The 19755-nt window shown below is 37.3% G+C and overlaps 1 protein-coding gene across 1 annotated transcript in view; it reads left to right on the top strand.

Annotated features, from left to right (window-relative positions):
- The window catches only part of SLC25A21 (solute carrier family 25 (mitochondrial oxoadipate carrier), member 21), a 115219-nt gene that overhangs the window by 40947 nt on the left and 54517 nt on the right, over window positions 1-19755 (top strand). The window contains exon 2 of the mRNA XM_009319374.1: window positions 4459-4542. Coding sequence (XP_009317649.1) covers window positions 4459-4542 — 84 coding nt within the window. The remainder of the gene's footprint in view (window positions 1-4458; window positions 4543-19755) is intronic.

Below are 19755 nucleotides of genomic sequence, written 5' to 3'. Positions count from 1 at the left end.
GTGTTAGGAGCTTTATTCAAAATAGAGTAGAACATATGATAAAATCCTAGTAAGACATGTGAAGAGAAGGAAAATACAGCTGAGACTGCCACTTGTTGGCAAGCACTGCAACATGGTATAAAGCCTGGTTCTCTGAGTGAGTGTTTTTCTTTCCCTCTGAACTTTGTGGTTGAGGAACTAGTCAGCAGCACTGTATAAAAGCAGCAAGAAATTCTGGAATTTACGCATGAGGGTATACTCTTTGCAAACCCAGTGGCAAGAATTTGGTGAATCTAGTCTGCTCCACATCACGTTGTGTTTGTCCTACGTAGCTGGGATTTAACTGCTCACTATCCACTTGAATCTAGATATGAAAATACTGCTCTCTTCCTTTTAGATTTTAAGACAACTGAAACAATTTCAGCATGAATTGGAAATCTTTCTCCAGCCCAGATCAGTAAATAAAAGGGCAAGGATTGCTAGGTAACATTGTGGTGAACAGACTTTAAACACTAAATACCTGGATACTGTAGTGGCAGACATCCACAAGACAACTTTGATGAGATGTTCAGCAAGCACAAACAAAAAATTTAGCAACTGGTGGAGGAAGAGAGAAAAAATATTTCTGTTTTTTTCCAGAAAGCACACACATCTGCTTGTTCTCCTGTAGATATTGATTGTGTTAGAAAAGACTACTTAGAGGACTTTTGCAATAAGAAAGGGGGCAGGAAAGCATCCTGCAGACTGAGGATTTTATAAAACTCAGAACAAAATACCAGCTATTATAAGTCCAACAAAAACTGTTAGTTAGGCATTGGAAACAGGTACGTGTGTTTATGTAGAGTCATTGCTCCACAGTATGATATATCACTTGTTAAATGATGAGTGGTTCGGAGAACTGATGAAAGGACTCAAGCTTCTTCTGCATTGTGGGATTTCAGGCTCACCCTGTTGAGAGTTATTGATCAAGGACTGTTAAAACCATAAAAATGCTTTCTCTCGTGCTATCAAAATAAGAATAATTTAGGTTTATTCATTACACAAGTAGTAATTGTAGTGCTGATTAGTGTGGATAAGTTAAAATATTTTCAGGGGTTTAGATCATGCAGAGTTTTCAATGAAGATACTGCCTTTTGAATAGACCCCAAAACCTCAAATGGTTTTACATTATTTCCATTTTTTGAGATCCCAACCATGCGTCTTCTGGGGTGAACAGGGAAGGACACTGATGTTCTCTTCTTAAACAATATCAGGACATTTTTGTATCAAACAAACCAACTGCAAAGGTAGTGTTTAGTCAAAGGGGGCATAAAAGACCAAGCCCTGTGGGCTGCTACTACGAGCCAGAATGGGAGATTGCGAGGTCCCCCATGGCATGGGAGCTGGAGGTGGGAGCTGCGAGGAGGAGCCGAGAGAGCAGGCAGTAGGTGCCAGGGGCACACGGGAGATCCCAGGTGGGAAGAGGTAACCTGGGGTCCAAAATGCCTCCCACGGCTCTGTGGGCAGTCCCAGGGTGGGAGTGCGCGGTACCGCAGCATTTTGGCCAGAAAGCCAAGAAGCAGGAAAATGAGAGGGGAGGCAAGTTAGCCTGATGATCATTTTTAGAGTGATAAAGCTCTCGGTAAACGCATTCCACGTAGGAGTGTCCAGTGACTTCTGACGCTTGTTGTATGCTGGTAGTGAGTAGCAGGTTGTTCATCCCAGTCCTGGAAAAGCCTCTCTACTTACATGTCTGTTCGGCGCATCTGTGAATGCTGCCTGCACATTCTTCTTTTCAGACTTCAGAATAATAAATTAGATGAGAAGTTAATGCTCCGATTATAGAAGAATTTATCTTTCTTGTTCTAGCGAAGCTAATAACATGCAAGGCAGGCATCCAGGTTTCAAAAATGCATGAAATTCAGTGGTTTTATAATGCTTTTAGAAAGGAATGGATTCGAAGCAGAGAAAGCCATTATGTATCCCCCAGTTGTGTTCATTCCTCTAAACAATCATTAAAAACAGGCCAGGTTGTTTTTTGAAGTGAATGCTTTCACTCTTCTGTATTATTAAGATTATTAATACAGGCTGCCGCTGCCTCCAGGAAAACAAACATTTTTTCAGCTCTTCCCTGAGCTTCTTATAACAAGTGCTGGTGATCAATTAGCTAGTTCATTAAAAAGTTACACATTATTTTATTGAGGCAAGCAATTCTGAATCAAAGAACCCAATTCGCAGATCTAGGTTGAAGCACATAATTGGCATGTATTTTAGGATCACTGTTAAAGCTATAAAAAAGATTTACTAGGGAAGGAATGGATCCAAAAACCCTAAAGGAAGGAATATGTTATTTGTGTGACTCAGTGTTACAAACGGGCTCATTTAATGCTAAGGTCTTATCTACGTTAGAACAAAAAACTGAAATAAAGCTAAACCTCCTTTGATTTAGCTTCTTTAGCAAGAAATTATCCTTCATCTGATCCATGTAAGTTACATATGGTATTATTGCTTTTCTTCTGCTATGATTTTCATTATTGCTATCAAAGATGCATTTTTATTAAATCATTTAAATTTTGTTGAGAAGTCAACACCGTGTAACTGTAAACCAAAATTATATAAAGCATGTTCACCATGTTGAGATCCACAGTGAGTCTGGGATTAAAGCCCCAGTTCTACAAACAGTTGTGCATGTGCGACTTAGTGGGGAACCTCGCACACGTGCTGGTAGGACGTGCTCGAGCCATTTGCAGGGTGAAAGAGAGGGAAGGTGCATTGTTCAGAGGATGTTTTAGAAACAGTGATGCTTTGTTCTGAGTTTACAAGCGGGCCAAATCTTGAAACTTGAGGAAGAGTTTGCGTTAAGAAAGCTTTATTTTTTAAATACTTGGGAAAAGTTATTTACTGATGAGTTTTTGCACGATTTCTTTAAACAAGAACTGAGAGGTAGAAATAGTCAAGTCTTAAATATATGAAAATGTGCATAGAATCTACTTTCTGTTATGTTTTTGATTGCTTGATTGCCACAATGCAAAAGCTTCTGTAGCTGATAGTACTGTTGGACTTAGTGTGATGGCATTGAGGCATTTTCAACTATTAGCCTTTCCAAGGGTTCTTTTCAGACAAAATGTTAGGCATCAGCTCTTATTTGAGTGTAAGCCTATTGAATAGCATTCTCCTCTCTGCCAACTTGGCAGCAAGTTCTCATGCTAATAAAAGAGGTTACCCCAGATAGAGATCCCAGATGTGCCTGAACTACTTTTATTAGGACTATGGAGGGGCACAGTGTTTCCTTCTAACTGTTTTCAAAAAAGGTGTGGGCTTGCCTTCGTAATTGCCCAACGAATTGTATTACATCACTAGAAATTTTTTCCTCAAAGTGAATAAAATGTTAGATGTGTTAGCACAGAACACAGCTTAGGAAACACTGATGTTCAAAACAATGGACGCCTTTTGCCACAATACAAACCTCGATTTAACCCTACCGAATTCTGTTGAGAAAGAGGAGAACACTGCTGTTTAACATTGAATTAAAAATATCTTCATTTGTTACATATCAATGAGATTCAGTATAATAATTAGAATAAGTTACAATAGGTGTTTCTCAGAACAGCAACATACCTGTGGCATATGACATATTGACTATAATGTCAGTTATTCCTTGAAACTGCTGAACACTGTTGTGTAGAATTATTATTGTACTTAGTGATAATGCCAACTTAGTGATTGCCTGATACAGGCCTATCGTAGGCTGGAATAGCTAACATCAACATTTTATTTTTTTGAGTGCTATATAGTAAGTAGCAGTTTAAAAAGAAATTTTATTGCTAAAAATGTATTCAAAATTTCTCCATAGTTGAATGTGTTGGCTGCAGTTTCAAAACCACAAGAAATAAGGTAGTCTGAGATACTTAGTAAAATAATATAGTTTGTTACACTTACTGTTGCTATCGATAAATCATAAATAATAAGACGTTTACAATCTCAATCTGGGGTTAAACCATGACATTATGAAAAATGAATGGTGCTCTAATTTCTGGTCATGTCTCTGGTTGATTTTTATTGTAATTGCATCAGATATAAAAAGAAAGAAACTGCACAGTGGATTCATTTCATAGTGAAACACATGATAGTATTCCATTTCAGATTTTCAAAAACAGGGTTTGACTCAAAGACTCCCAATAGTTTCAATGGGCTTTGGATCAGGCACAGGGTTAACAGCTTATTTTTCAAACAACTAGAAAGAGGTGTAAATGTCAAAGGTGATAGCTATACTGCGAGTTCCATAAACTACAAAAACAGTTACTACTAAAGCTCTATTCTTCCTTAGTTTAACAGCTTCTATGAAAACAGTGTTAATAAGTATATCAGGAACAGTATATAATAACGAATCAGATACATAAAAAAACCTTTTAAACTCCTTTTATATAATAATTGGAAAGTTAAAAGTGACTTAAAATCCCTAACTTCTCATGCTGTGATGTAAATTGTATTTTTTTTTAGGTTCCAAATTCAAAGAGGGAAAACTGATCCGACTGGTTACAAGAGCCTGGGGGACTGTTTTAGGACTATTTTGCAGCGTGAAGGGTAAGAGTATATGTTTTTAAAATTGTCAATTTTATGTGACCTTTTTTAATCACCCATTTTCCAGACATTAGATCCTCTTTATATTCCACCCTTTTTTGCAATTGCCAGGATTTGGCAAACTTTAGTCTTACATAATGAGCACAATTTGAAAACTCTTAGGATTACTTACACTCACAATACTAAATTTTGCTATTAGGATATGTTTAAAGACCAGAATGCAGAGCCGTGTAGAGACACTGGGGCAAACTCTGCTTCAGTACTGGCAGCAGGATGGCCACATCAGTGTAGTGTAGTATCTAGGCACTTGTATCTTCTTGTCCTGGTTTTCTGAACTAGCTCAGCCTGAGCCATTACCAATTCAGTGAAGTACTTGTTTCCAAGCTCTGATGAACTGGCATTCCCAGTTAGCTCTGGCAGACAATGTTTCCAGGACCTGTGTGAGTAAAATTCCACAGCTTTTCAGTTTGACAGAATATGGAAAAGGATTTATGGTCATTGGTCACCTGAATCATACTGGCTTTGAAGGTACCACTGAGCTCCGAGCCTGAGCTCCTCTGAGGGACTTGGGCTCTGATCCAGAAAGGCATTTAAATACACGCTTAATTTTATGAGTAGTCCAGTTAAAGCCAGTGAATGTAATGGCACTGATCAGATGCTTAAAGTTAGGCCTGTTATCCACAGGAGCTCTTTGGGAGCTAGCCTTTAATCAAGGTAACTCTAATTAGTAAATCCCAGTTTTGCGTAGCTGGCAGGCTTTCCTTCAGAACTTTGTAAATACAATAGCAACCCATTTTTTATCCATATATTCATCAAAATGGAACTGTTCTTATATAAAGTGGCATAGATACCACATATGGAGGTAGCCTAGGTGCAGTGGGGCACAGACTTCTTGTGTCCACAAGCTGTACTGGAAAAACAGAGGCTAGGCGAGCAGTGAAAATGAAGAACTAGACCAGTTCTGTTTCTTGCAGTGAGGTTTAGCTAAGCTATGCTATGTAAGTACACAGATACAGAACTAGATGGTTTGAATTGCTAAAGTAGGGAGACGTAGAGATGTTTCGTTAAGGTGGTGAGAGAGGAAGTTGTCACATTTGTCCTTATCAGTAGTAAATTCATTTTTGATGAAAGACTAATGCTGTGCATTATCACTACAAGGTATTAAAAAGCTTAAAAGCTAAAAAGATTTCACAAAAATGATGATTTGTGGCTTCTGCGGTTTTCTAATCTGAGGATATGTTAATTTTTATTGCTTCTCAAAAGAAAACTGTTTTCTCAATAGGAAAGTATTAATATTTACAATCGTGTCAATCTATTTTTAAATACAGAACTAGTTTTAATATTTAAGTCAGTGACCATGAAAACTCTATTTATCTCGTCCAAACTCACTGGTATTTTTATTTTGTTGAACTAGTCACAAAATGTAAAATTAAGAATGGGTAGACATATCTGGAGAACAAGTCTAAATCAAGAGACAGCTTCCAAGTTAATTGATTTTGGGGTCTTATTTTATTACCTATATGATTATATTGTGTAACTGGATATTTGTACAACCCACATGTATAAAATAGTAGCAGTTTCAATTGTTTTACATGTTGTGCTTTTCAAATGCTTCTCGGAGACATAGCTATCACTTATTCTATGGATTTGATTCCATTGTTATTTTCCCAGTGTTCAGACAGTGTGCTGCCTAACAAGCATAAACTGTGGAGAAACAATGAAGGGTCTCAGCACAGTCGTCATCTGTGAATGAACTTCAGAAAGGAGAGATAAAGATTGTTGTGTTGGGGTTTTTTTTTCTGTAGAATGCTTGTGCCTCAATACTGGAACCAAACCAGAATATGTTTTTATATTTATGTCAAGGCATGACTCTGTAAGCAGGAAAAGAAAATGATTGCATGAAATTATTATAGATCTAAATCACAATTTAGCAGTGGATTGCACTAAATTTCTGCCAGGCTATAGCTAATACAGAGTTTTACTTGCCTGTTGCAAAAGCAGTCAATACTGATCTAAACAAAAAGCAAATTCTATGAATACCTATTTTTCTCCAGGAAGTTAGACAGAGGCAGAAGGTCACATTTAAACAGTCATCAGTAGTGAGCACTAGGAAAAAAGGAGACGAAGAATCTCAGATATAATATAAGCTTAAATTTTGGCTAAAAATAAAAAAAAGTAATCAACTAATCCTGAAAAACCTGTTTGACCCCATGAGTCTTGCATTCCCATCTGCACAAGTTGTCCAGTTTCTGGAGCCTGGTGATCATGACACTTGTGAGGGAAGTGAGAGAGGTGAAGTATTTTAGTTAGTGAAAACCTTGAATCCTGATAACCCCCTCCTTGGGTGAGCGCAAAAATATGCGGAAGAGAGCACCAAGAAAGAGCTTCACATTTAGATACCAAGCAAACAAAAACAATTTATGAGGTGTTCAGATTCAGGTGTGTAAATCTGGGAGAAGGGTATAAGAAATTCATTCATGCCCCATGTTTATTTCATATTGGCAATATGAAATACCCTTGTCAGTGTGTGGCATTTTTAGACTGATTTTCTGAAATGTCTAATTCAGTGTACACTGACTATAAAGAGTCTAGGCATTTCTCTCCAGCACTCAGAATTCCCTACTGGCATATGTGATTTTATGTTAGGTTGACTACAAAACAAACTAATTAAAGGAACATAGTGGGAAAAGAAATGTTACTAATGGCCTGCTCCTGAAAATGTTTACATTTGGGAATAGTGCTTATGCTCATTTGTACTTATATTTTCAATAGTAGCAACTATGGTGAGCTAGAATGTCGGAGCCCAGTTCAGACAAGACACTTCCTAATGCCTTAATTTTTTGACCTTGTTATGTTGAGGTTAAGTATGCAGAATCAGCCTAGGAGGAACTTATTTTTATGAATACATATGCAAATGTTGCATTTGCTGCAATGCCTCTTACTGAAAATTAACCAGTATTATGTTACTACAGTATCACAGTAGCAATCTGATGATTTCATGGAAAGCTGCTTCATCACAAACAATGGCCAGGATTTCTTTAACCATCCCTCTGATTTTCTCCTCATTATAATGAAAAGGACAGAGGAAATAATTCCAGTCTAACCACGAATAGAACACTGTCCTTTTCAAAGAATCTGAAGACTCCTTTATCTTCACAAAATACTAGAAATTTCTTAACCAAAAAAAACCACAGAAAAAAAAATGCTACAAAAGCTCCCTTCCCCCCAACTCTGAGCAGCTCTTTAGATGGAAATAAATTTTCTCCATGGGGAATTAAATTCTTCAAAGAAGGATCCATCCCTTGAACTCTTTTCGTGTCTTACAAGAAAATGGGAGCCACAAAACATAAAATTTAATTGAGACTCACTAAAGGAAGGCTCAGTCGAGCAGAGCATTAAAGGTCACATAGCTTTCTATTAAAGGGAGGCAGGAGTATTAACTTCGGGGCTTTTGCGAACTTATGTTGGGAGCGTCCAGTCGCTGCCAATTGCACGGGGGCTGCAGCGGCACAAATCCTCTCAGGTGGTGAGCAGCCTCTGCTCAGCTGGATTCACTCGGAGCCGTGCATCCGAGCTTCTCTGGTTTCGCTTATGAGATGATACATGAATTGACAGATCTTTGACAGCAGAGGTAAACCCACCAGGAGCATATCTGTTTATTGAGGAGTGACAGCTTTATAGCCAACATAAAAATAATCTGATGTTTATTGGGGAAAATGTTTGGATACAGGATTAACTGAAACCATTAATAGAGAAAACTTTTCATTCTTTTTAGAGCCTACAAATAAGAGGTTAGATTACGTTAAATGACCAATTTTTGTATCATCGTTATCTTTACTGCATTTGTATTCACTCACTTTTTCTTTGATAATTACTTAGGTTTGAATATGAAATGTGAGAATAAACCAACGGTCTAGCTGAGTGTATGTATATGTTGCATTTATATTAAAGACACATGGTGTTGTGTCTCATATTAAGAATGGAAAATTATGCCCATCTGCACTGTCTTAATTTGGAGTTGCAGCATTAAAATGATGGATGCTGTTATTTCAAGTCTGTAAACAACTTTGTTCTTATAAACTTGGATTTTCATGGGCTCATAATTTTAACAGTACATGTTCTGGGTTACGGTTGGCTTTTTTGGTAGGCACTCAGTCAAGAAACCTGTTACTTTCTCATTCATTGATTAACTTGCCTGAAATAGAAAAGGGTAGTAGTGTCCTGGTTTCCAGTTTTATAGCACTTGAATAAGTTACAGTTTAAAGTGCTGTTAGCCTTTCTTAGAAGTAAATGGTCCTGGGAAAGTGCAAAACACAATTGTCATTGATCATTTGAGACTTCATTACTTCTACTGAGTTGTTTGATTATTTATGTTGAATTTGGTTTGGGAAGGAGCAATTACCTCCATATTTACACAGCCCAATAGCTTTACAACTATTCCTGTCTTGTTCTCAGCACCACCTTACCACTCTGTCTTGTACCTATAATTGTCTGTATGACCACACACCTTTTTTTTAATAAGCAACACCCTGACTCATACATTAGTGGGATTAGGTTATAAAGCTGCACAAAACTTGTCAGCTATGGGTGGAGTGAGTGGGAGAACAGCCAAGACTAAGCAGGAGCTGGATGAGTGTGGAGTTGTCAGCAAACATGCAGAAGCTGGAGGGTTCCTGGTTGACGTGATATCAGCGATCGTTCATCAATTAAAGAATTTGCTAGCACTCTCCTTTGTCCTGCCTCTATCCATCGGCTGTCTGTCATGGTAACAAGTGCTTGAGAGACTACAGCAGTGCTCTTGAGGCCTGGCTCTCCCAGCTGGCTGCAGATGATACTCTGCTGCTTCTAATTGCCAACAGGTCAGGGAAGGAGACTTGCAGGATTGCCAGCCCTGCAGGCAAGCACCGGCCTCTGGCACTCACCAGCAATCATCACTGCCCGTTCCTGGGGCCCGGCTGGATGTGTGCTCTTCCAGCTGGGCTGAGGAGACCTATCAAAAGTCTGCCAAATAAGTGTTATACAAGATACAAATACTTGGCTTCCCTGCGCATGAATCCTTCGATGAAATTGCCGTCCAGGGAAGTGTGACATGGTCGGTCATGCCAAAAATCCCTTTTCCTAGTGAGCAGTTATGAAGCGGAGATTCATTTCCACTTACTGGAGGCATAAACTCCTGTGGTATCAAAAGACCAGACTTTAGGCTCTGCTTTAAGTGCTCTGAGGCAAGCAGAAGTGGTAGATTAAGATGTTATTTCCCCCCACAGCTATCTGCCCCACTCTTTGGTTTCTTGCTAGTACTTCATACCAGGAGGAGCAGAAGTGAACTTGGACCCATGCTTGCTTGCTACCTTCAAGAATCTTGTTTCTTAGTAGAGACTCACCTGCACTGCCAGTTTCAGAGACTGTGATCTTGCAAACAGAAGTACAGGCACCTTTTCTCTTCTGCCCCCACTACAGGAACAGTAAATTCCACCTGAACACTGAGGAAGGTCTAGCACTTGTACTTCAGAAATACCTATACATGGATGCATCTCTTTTCTAGTCCTGCCTCATACTTATGAACTCATAAGACCTTGTACAAGCCTTGCTAAAATGAGACTGAAGATGCAAAAAAGGGCACTAAGGTACCAAAATGTCTATCTGTATCTATCCTGATGCATCCCCATAGTCCGGAGTACATTGCTCATTTTTCTTCTCTTTATCCCATGCATTGTAGCATTATTCTGTGGGTCACATTATGCTACATTGGCATCTTCCTGCCATACTATTGTCTATTGCAGACTTCACTAAAAATCTGTGATTTAGAGTATCAGAAATAATTATCACATTCTTGTGTGAAATAATATATGAAATGTAAAGTGTCAATTAAGCTTTATAACACCTCGCTGAATTGAGAACTATAACTGAAATTGTGAAGGACAGTGTATTGGCTTAAACTGTGAACCCATGTGAAATCTGTTGGCTGTTGTGGATAAAAATTAAAGTCTTAGAGCTGAATTTTTGAACCCTCATGCTTGCTTTGCTTATCTTTAAAGAAGAAATGCTCAGTGTTAGAAAAGCTAGTATTTGCATATTTTGGGGGAGCATGAGCTTGCAAAATTTAGGTAGGGATCTGGCAAGTTCTTTTAGTACGTAATTAAAATTACCAACTGTTTAATCTGTCCATTTACTTTTGGAAGCGAGTGATTTCTTTTGCTTTGCCATTTTTTCTGTTGGCCGAGACTTGGCTCTTACAGTCCGTCTGCAGGCAAACCACGACACTCCTCAGCAACAGCACTCACCCCTGCACAGTTTGGAAGACAGGATTCACGTGGCCCTGTGGAGAGTGGGGGTCACTGATCTGCAGTGAAAGGAAAAAAGATGCCCTAGCGTAGACTTTAGCCTCTAGGTGCCCCACGATAAAAGAATTTCAGAATTTCTTCTGGGTAATTAGCAAGATTTCCTTCTTCATAATCCATGACATATATATGCAGAGTAATAGATCTGCTTTCCCTGTAACTGTTCTTGGTGCCACTTACTCTCACTTTACCCCATGTCTTACTCTACATAGGCCTACGTGCAATAATATCTGGTCTTTCTGTTTTCAGTTTCATTTGGTTGTCTATAGTTTGTTTGGACTTGTGTCTTAAAACCGTCATTTGTGCTCTTACTTTGAATGGGTGCTGAGCCATAAGATTTAAATGACGGTAGAGCCTTGTGTCAAATCATCATTAGGACTGCTTTCAAGATTAGAGAAGAGGAAGGCAGAATATTTGACTGACAGAATTTTCCTGTTAATTTACTTTAAGATTGTGATTTATATTATGCTCACAAGGTTTTAGATCAAATACAGCCACAAAGGAGACATCTTTTGTGTATCTATACAAAGGTGATGTGCATTCTGCTTTCTTTTGTAAATTAACATTCACATTTGATAATTCAATTTTGTCTCATTTCCCAGTAAAGACAGCAAAAATCTCAGGAAATTCTGATGCCTCCTTATGTTTTAAAATCTGTGTACACAGGTGTATGCATGCCTATTTATAAAATATTCATGCATTTTCGGTCTCTAAGTAGATAAAAATTAGCCAGTTCATAATCAAGTGAAGTTTGGCCAACAATACCAAGTGACTGGATGCTTTTGCAACATTAGTCAGTCATGAAACAAAGATGATACTTGTTCTTTTAACCTATAGGTTTCAAAACACTTCACAGAAGAAGGAAGTATCATTATCACAACTGTACAGATAGGGATACTGCGGTATAAAGTGCCAGGGAGTCAAGCGGATCTGCACTGGAGCATGTACAGAGGTGGTTCTCATGGAGCAGCCTGATACCATGTAGTTTGTTTGCCTGTGGTAGCATGTTAATACCAGAGCTCTGAGAAACGTGTGTTGGACATAAAATTGCATTCTTTGATACGGGCTCCTAATTCAGAAGGGGTCTGAAGACTTATTTGGCAATCCATTTTATGAAGTAGTTTGTCCAAGGGCATACATGGAGCTAGTGGCAGTTTTAAGCCTGAAGCTGGATATCCTGACTGCAAGGCTAGCGCCCTGTTCGGTGGACCACGCTGTCTCCAGATAGTCAGCAGTATTTACAGTGATGTTACTGTCATGAGGTTTTCATCATCCCCTTCAAGCAGGAATTCTCTGTCCCTGACTGGAGGTTCCCTACCCCCATCTTCATATGTTAACACTTGAAAACATAAGAAATGGCTCTGGAATGTGAAAAACATCTATTCCCAGTTTTATGCGTGTAGCTCTGTGAAATACAATGAGGTTGCACCGGTGTAACTAAGGGCAGCATTTGGCTAACCACATTTTTATTACTGATGGACAGGCATTTTACTTGCAAAACTTCATCTGGTATATGTGGCAACACAGTAAACAAGCAGACTCTTTTAGAGAATCACTTCTGAGAATCATATGCTTTAAAGATGAAACACATGCTTATTTATTTCTCATAGGAACAGAACACAATAAAATCATGTAAATTGTATAAGCACCTTAGAAGTAAACAGGCCAGACCTTAACTGGCATTAGTCATTATCAATTGCTAAGGCCACTGGAGGTACACCCGTTTACATTGGGTAAGTAAGTGTCTGTTCTGTATTTTTTTAAAGGCCCAAGTTGTATTTTTTTTAAGTTTCAAATATTTTCATAATCAGATTGTTTTAATCTTAAAGTTATGATTTCTTGAGTGTCTCTATTTTCTACTAATATAACATAAGTAGAACTCATTATAGTATTAGTATTTATGGCAATAGCTCCTACAGGTCTCAGTTTGGAATCAGATGGCTGCATTATAAGATGCATTTACTTACAGCAGTAAGAAGATACCTGCAAGAATTGTTTACAATCCATTTTTATCTATCTACTCTAGTTAATGAAAGATCGGCAGAACTTACATTTTTAGTCCTTATGTTTTTAACATTCAAGAATATTTATCATTTTACCACGTTAGGTACCTGTTGGTTTCAAACATCTTGTTTAAATAAATCAATGTAATAATTATACTTCTAAAAAACCTCCTTTTAGTCTAAAGTATGGAAAATATCACACTATGCTGTATCATTGGATTCTCTGAATGTGTTTATGTTCTCTGAATGTGAAGAACATATCTGCCAAATTTGGTAGCCCAGGATAATGGCCACAAATTTCTCCCGCTTCAGTAACTGGTTCAAGCGTGAGGGGCTGCAGTATTTCACAGCGGTGACAGCGACATTCCCCAGCGCTCCAAACAGGTTTGCACCTGGGGCCCTGATGGCAACGTTTCTGCCCGGCACCATTTGCCCGGCTTCGGGCAGCGACGCGGTGCCACAGCTGAGCCCCGAAACCTCCCATGCCTTCAGGTGCAGTCTCCGCTGTGTGGAGCAGAGGGGTGCTCCGCGGGCAGCCGAGCTGCTGAGCCGAGAGCCATCTAGAGTTAGAAAGCTGTGAAGAGCTCGCACACGGTGTGCCGTACATGTTGCCCTTCTCCAGGGCTTCCTCGGTTCACCGAGGGTTTTCAGCTAGTGAGAAGCTTTCGGGCCAGGAACCAAGACACCTCCGAGATTAGTCACAGCCAGGGCTGCATATCCTCTGAGCAAGGATTTCATGAATTACTGTTAAGGCTAAGTGGCTAAATTAAGCTTAAGTCATACTTTGGGGGATCTGTCCCTACACAACTTGCTTGTTCTAAAACGGTATCTGTATAGTGCCATCAGAGTCTCCGGAATTGAAACCCGTATTTAAAAGGTGAGAAACTGATTCTAGCCCTGATGGAGGGGCGGGGGATCTCTCAAATCTGAGCCGCTGCAAGACTGTCATGCCCAGCTGCAGGCAGATAAAAGGATCTGAAATCTCTGTGAAACCTCTTTCTTACCAAAGGTAATAGTTCTGAAATCTGATGATGACATTGTCAATAGTCAGCTGTCAGAATTAACTATTTATCTGTTAAGTAAATCTAGCCGTTAACATTTAACATTTCATAAACACAATAGTGGATGCATCATGAGATACAAAATTAATTGCAGTTATGTACAGTGTTTCTTTAAAAGGCAAATTGCTATTTACTTCTCTGTAATTTGGGCTTCTAGTAGCCATTAATTGTTAACCTAGTCTTTAAAAGAAAAATTCCACTGTATCAAGGGAAAAAACAGTGACCAGAGAACAAATAAATCACTTTTATGTCCTTAGAACAGCTGACTTTTTACACTTTTATTACATTGTTTGAAAAAGCATCTTTTCATCTGGAAGGAATCAGTTTAAAATGTGATTGTCAACACAACGAAACCAGCTTTCTGTTTAAAATGGCTGCTCGTGAAGCTTAGAACTACAGTTTTGCCAGGATTTTCTTTACAGACATTAGTTACTAGAACCAAGAGATTTTAGATGGGATGTTCACAGGAAATACCTGGCAGACAGCGTAAAATGCAAAGTAAAGCATTTTTATTTAAGTTGTAGGAGGCATGCATGTGAAAATGAGCAACAGTGTTTTAGGTCAAAAGCTTTCTTTTTAAAATAGAAGTTTGTAAGTTGTAGTTTGAAATGGGCAAGAGGAAAAAATCCTCATTAATTTTTTCATGTCTTGACCTAAGTAATCAGACAACATACATTTTGCATATTTCTTAGTCTGTATTTCATACTTATTTATAATGACACTACTATACCTCTCTCTAATCTGCATGTCTTTACCTCATGTAATTTCATTTTCTTCACTGGTTACATCTGAAAACACAGCTTTGTCTCTTTTATGCCAATCCTTTTAATTATGACAGTCCTCAGTTGTTTATTTAAATATAATTCCGCTCAATTTGAACCCCTAAAATTTTTAAATCTCTAAGAAATCAGATCCTATGCAAAATAAAGTATTGCATTCAGTGATAAAACATTTTCACTCCAGAAATAATCAAGCTTTACATTATATACATTGTATATACATTGCTCATTATTTTAACTGTAAATTATAAAGATGTAGTAAGACTACGTCTACCTATTAGAATAGGTAGAATTTTTTTTCAATATTCATCATTTTCTTGTTTTCAGGGTGGGTTAATTATGTGTTACTTATAATATTTTTACTAACAACTTTGTATTATGCCATACTCTGAAATATAGGTATCCTCAGTTTTCTTCCTCGTAAATTACTTTGGTTTCTTTTTTAATGTTGGAAGATGAATAGCATTATATGAGAAACTTCTAAAATACATCTTTGTTAGAAAGACAATCTTTCCCTGACAGGCTTCTTTTTGTTGAGTCGTAAAGCTGCCATTGCAGCAGTAACTGCTAGGTATGCTGATCATTCATCTCTAACACCATTACCAACTCCTCTTCTCTTTGCAATATTCTTTACCCAAGTTGAAGTCTTCCTGTATATCATGCTTCACATTCTGAAAGAAAAAGAGTAAGCTAGATGTTGAGAATATCTACGCTTGACCAATGAGGAGAAACTATTCATATAAAGAAATGCACCAACTTGAAATAAAAAAGCAATGTAAATATCTATGAATATTTGACAGTTATGTAGATTTTCCATGGAATGCATCTTAAATAAACAAGGTAAAATGAGGAATTAGCATCGAGTATGGAAATATTTTAGAAGACAGTATTTCTGTATAATGCTAACTCATATTTCAGGACACATTGCATTCCATATGACTCTGAGAATCAAACTGTGAAAAATAAATAGTTTATTTTGCCTATTATGCTATTTGCATCTTCAAAGCAAATAAAATTCTAAATACGTATGAAGTTGGGTTTTTAGTTTTAACATTCTTTGCTTATGCAACTTTACTTACAACCTGCTGTGGTTCTTTACCCTATAAATAACAATACTAACTTTAATGCAATAAAAATCATTTTATTTAATTATAAAATGTCTTCCTCAAGTGTAGTGCGCGTATAACACGCTGCATCTCCTTACAGGAATGCATGCATATAAGCACAGATAAACTGTACCGTTGCATTCTGTCTATCCAGCGTAGAAAGCTTCTTTTGCAGTAAGCCGGCAGGCGCTTCACAGTAAATTTCTGAAGTTTTCGTGTAGCATACAGGGCAGTAACTCTAACTGAAGCATTGGCTCCAGTTATGAATATGAGATCAATTCCCATGCTTTTTTTTTTACAGCTTGCCTTCAGTGTTTGTGTATTTTTGCGTATTTTGGCTTTGCCTGAACTTGCATGTATGCTGTTTTGTAGCTGACTGTTATGCACTGGGTGTCTCAAGTACAGAATGATTTTTTAGGGTTTATTTTAATCTGATAAATGGAATTTTCCATAATAAGTAAACACCTCTGCATCATAGGAATTTGATAGCCAAACCCAACACATCTATTCGTTGTTCTTCATAGCAGTTGAACTCTATGCCAGGGACAAATACTTCTACATTCCTGATGCCTCCTAATCTAGGTAGGGGCTCAGATTACTTACTCTTAAAACATTTCTTAATAAAACTCATTTTTTCATTATTTGAATCCCACATAAAATAATTTTATATCCTGCCTTAACAAAAATCAAGTTTTGATCAATGTACCTTCTTTTATTTGCAAAACCCCATTTTATAACAAATTAAATATTCCACTTATGTCTTAAATTAAAAATATAAATTCAAATAGTTTTCTGTATAAAATACTTTCTAATATCAAAAAATGTCTTAGATATTTTAAGAGCTCATTTTTTGCACCACTTTTATTTGGAAATATCGTCTATCTCCGGTATGAATTGCCATTTAGTATGTAGGTAATATTTATTCTTTTGATTGCCAGTGTGATTTAGAAGAATCCATTTTGTGGATAAAAGTAAAGTACTAACTAATTAGCATTTGAGTCTTTGTTTTAATACATTCTCACATAATATGTCTCTATCTTTGAAAACACAAAATAGTATACTTGCATCGTATTCAGATTCTCCTATGTTTATTGGGTCACAATATATTAAAGTATTTAATCTCAATTTTTTCATCTTTTCTTAATAAATGGGTAATTTAATTAAAATATTGAAACTAATTTAGGTTTTCTTTAGGAAGTATGTAAAAGGCAAACCAAAACTTTCAGTTACATTTTAAAAAATCCTATGCAAGTGAAATATATTGTCACAGTTTTGAGAAAAATAAAATGTCTCCTTCAGTATTTCAACAGCTCATGTTAATAATTGCAAATAATTAATAATTTTTCAAATCTGTAACATTACAAGAAAAATAACAGTATTTTTTTTACAAATAGCAATTTTCATAGGCTTTCTGCAAAGTTTTATAACAGGTATTTTATCTAGCATTGCATAAAGAAAAAGGGGAAAAGGCAATTTACTGTATTCCTGAGAACAATTATAGTGGTGTAAAAGGTGAAAATTGACTAGTGAGCAGTTTAATATAGGGAGAGTTAGCTGTCATTGCAAAATGCTAGGAATCAGTGGCAAGAAAAGTTTTCCTCAGCATCCTGTTTGGGAAAATGCAGTTTTAGAAGTAGGTCTTTCTAAGTTACCGTGAGGGAATGCTTGGAATTTTGTCTTTCTACCAAAAAGGATTGGTTTTCCCGTGATTGTCATCAGTTTGCTAGGTTGTCCTGCTATTTAAGCTATTAAAGACTGGTGTGCTGCTTGGTCTCAGGTGATCCATAAAAAGGAATGAAGCCTTGGGAAGGTAAACCATCACCAGACTGGCTCGGTGTATCAGCCTTCCATGACGGAAGCTCTTTGTTGAGAATTGTTGGCAATTGCAGCAGTTTCCAACCGAAGATAAGAGCCAGCGTTCTCGGATAATGCCCTCGATCACACACCTGATGACAGACTCCTGCATGCAAGTTTTTTCAGGTGCTATGTTTGCTCAGTAATCCTTCAGTGCCAATCTTTTCTAAATGGTGAGCAGGTCCCGTCAGTAATGGACATCAGCCATTAAGCTTGTAATATTTGTCATATATCAGGTTACGGCTTTGTTACTGCAGTGTGATGAATGGATGCTGTTATGCTTAGAGAAAATAAAGAAGTGCTATAAATTTCACAGTCAGTACTAAATGAGTTGCTACTTTAAGGGCCTGATTCACATCCTTCTGAAGTCAATGGAAAGTATTCTGTTGGCTAAAGCCTTTATATCAGGCCTTTAATTTTCTTTCTCTTTTAAGGAACAGAACCCAGGACTGTCATTAAAATACAGTTCCCTGTTTCTCACTATATGCAAGTTTGCACCTAAATAGTACTTTTAATATAACTCCTACTCTCTATGTCTTAACGTTTATGTTCTGCGCAAGTGTTTTGATTAAACATGGAGGCATACAGAGAGTTGATCACAGAACCTGACAGGTCACTCATGAAATAATCAGAAATGGGATTGGGGTGTTCAAAAATTCATACAGTATTTCTTATAGCTGGTTTTTTTCATTATCCCAGTAATTCCTATACCAGGTTTTGAAGTCTGTGCTCTGATTTTATGCTTTATTTACTTGTTGGCATTATTCTGGAGGTTACTCTGAATGAAGATGGAGTTAAAAAATTATCGAGGACATTAGAATCTGTTCATGGCCAAAGCCCGAATTGTGTTTCATGCTGTTTGCAAATTTTTGGGGAAGTTCAGATAGCACCCAAAGAATTTATTATTCATTAGAATCCTTTCTGGTGACATAAAGAAAATTAATTTCCTTTTTATATTCCAGGATATAAGGAAACCTAGTACATATGAAAAATAAGGCACTGTTTCAAGGTATAAGCCATACAAGTGTTAGCCTTTGTTTGTTACTAACCTTGTACACGCAACAGTTTAAGCTGACTAGAGGCTACTAAAATGTTAATTCTAGCCACATCCATAAAAATTCTGTGTAACTGTTTACTTACTAGCTAGTATGTTTGCTATAGCAACTCCAATTTCAAATGACATAGTAGATATCCCGCTTCTGGGAGATAGACTATCATCTTACCATAATATAGACGGTAATATGTGCTGCTTAAATGTATATGCTTATTTTTAAATGATAATCAATCCCCTCAAGTTCAACCTGTAATTGCTATACACCCCCCATTTTCATACTCAAGCTAGTGGTAGTGTTATATAAAGATTTACTTCTTCCAGTTGTTTTTTTAAATGTTAGTGCTCTCCTTTATGCTATCAGTGAGATGACCTAAATCAGATATAAAAAGGAAAATTAGTATACATGTTGCAAAAAAATAAGAAGAGAAGGGTCAGTCAGGAGAAATACATTGAAACTTGTATAGTTTGGTGTGTTCATGCTGACAGACCTCCTATATGAAATGCATTCTTACCAGATATTTGACATTAGAAAGGGTCTGAGGAACTGTGGTAGTTTGAGAAGCAAAAAGAGAAGGGAAGAGTTCCATACCAGAAGATGACAGAAAGACAGGAAGGGAAGAATAAAAAGATTTCCAAAAGTAGGAGTGAAAGGGTACAACATACAACAGTCTAACTACGGGAATGTATTCTTTCTGGTTTATGTAAGCAATAGTATTAGGTTTTCATTAGAGGAAAAGAGCAAATTTGAACGCAAACTAATCAAAGTGTGCAGATCCTGGTTCTTATTGCTTAGATTATCCAAATGCTTTAAAACTCTCTTTTCCCAAAAAAGAAATCCAGGATCTTTGACTAATATAAGCTGCTGCTGCTTATCTACTCCTTAGGACCTTCCTTGATTCCTTCTGTGCCAGGTAAGTCATTTCACTCAAAATGAAGCTCGTATTGCCTTCCAGAGCATAGGATGTAAATTTGCTTCTGTCCTGCTGTGTGATCATTATAGCCTACAGTGCCGTAGGCCCTA

The sequence above is a fragment of the Pygoscelis adeliae genome, unplaced genomic scaffold (genome assembly GCF_000699105.1).
Source record: "Pygoscelis adeliae isolate BGI_AS28 unplaced genomic scaffold, ASM69910v1 Scaffold71, whole genome shotgun sequence".
NCBI classification, from domain to species: domain Eukaryota; kingdom Metazoa; phylum Chordata; class Aves; order Sphenisciformes; family Spheniscidae; genus Pygoscelis; species Pygoscelis adeliae.
The sequence above is the reverse complement of the archived record's forward strand: the minus strand, read 5'-3'. Positions and strand labels throughout refer to the sequence as shown.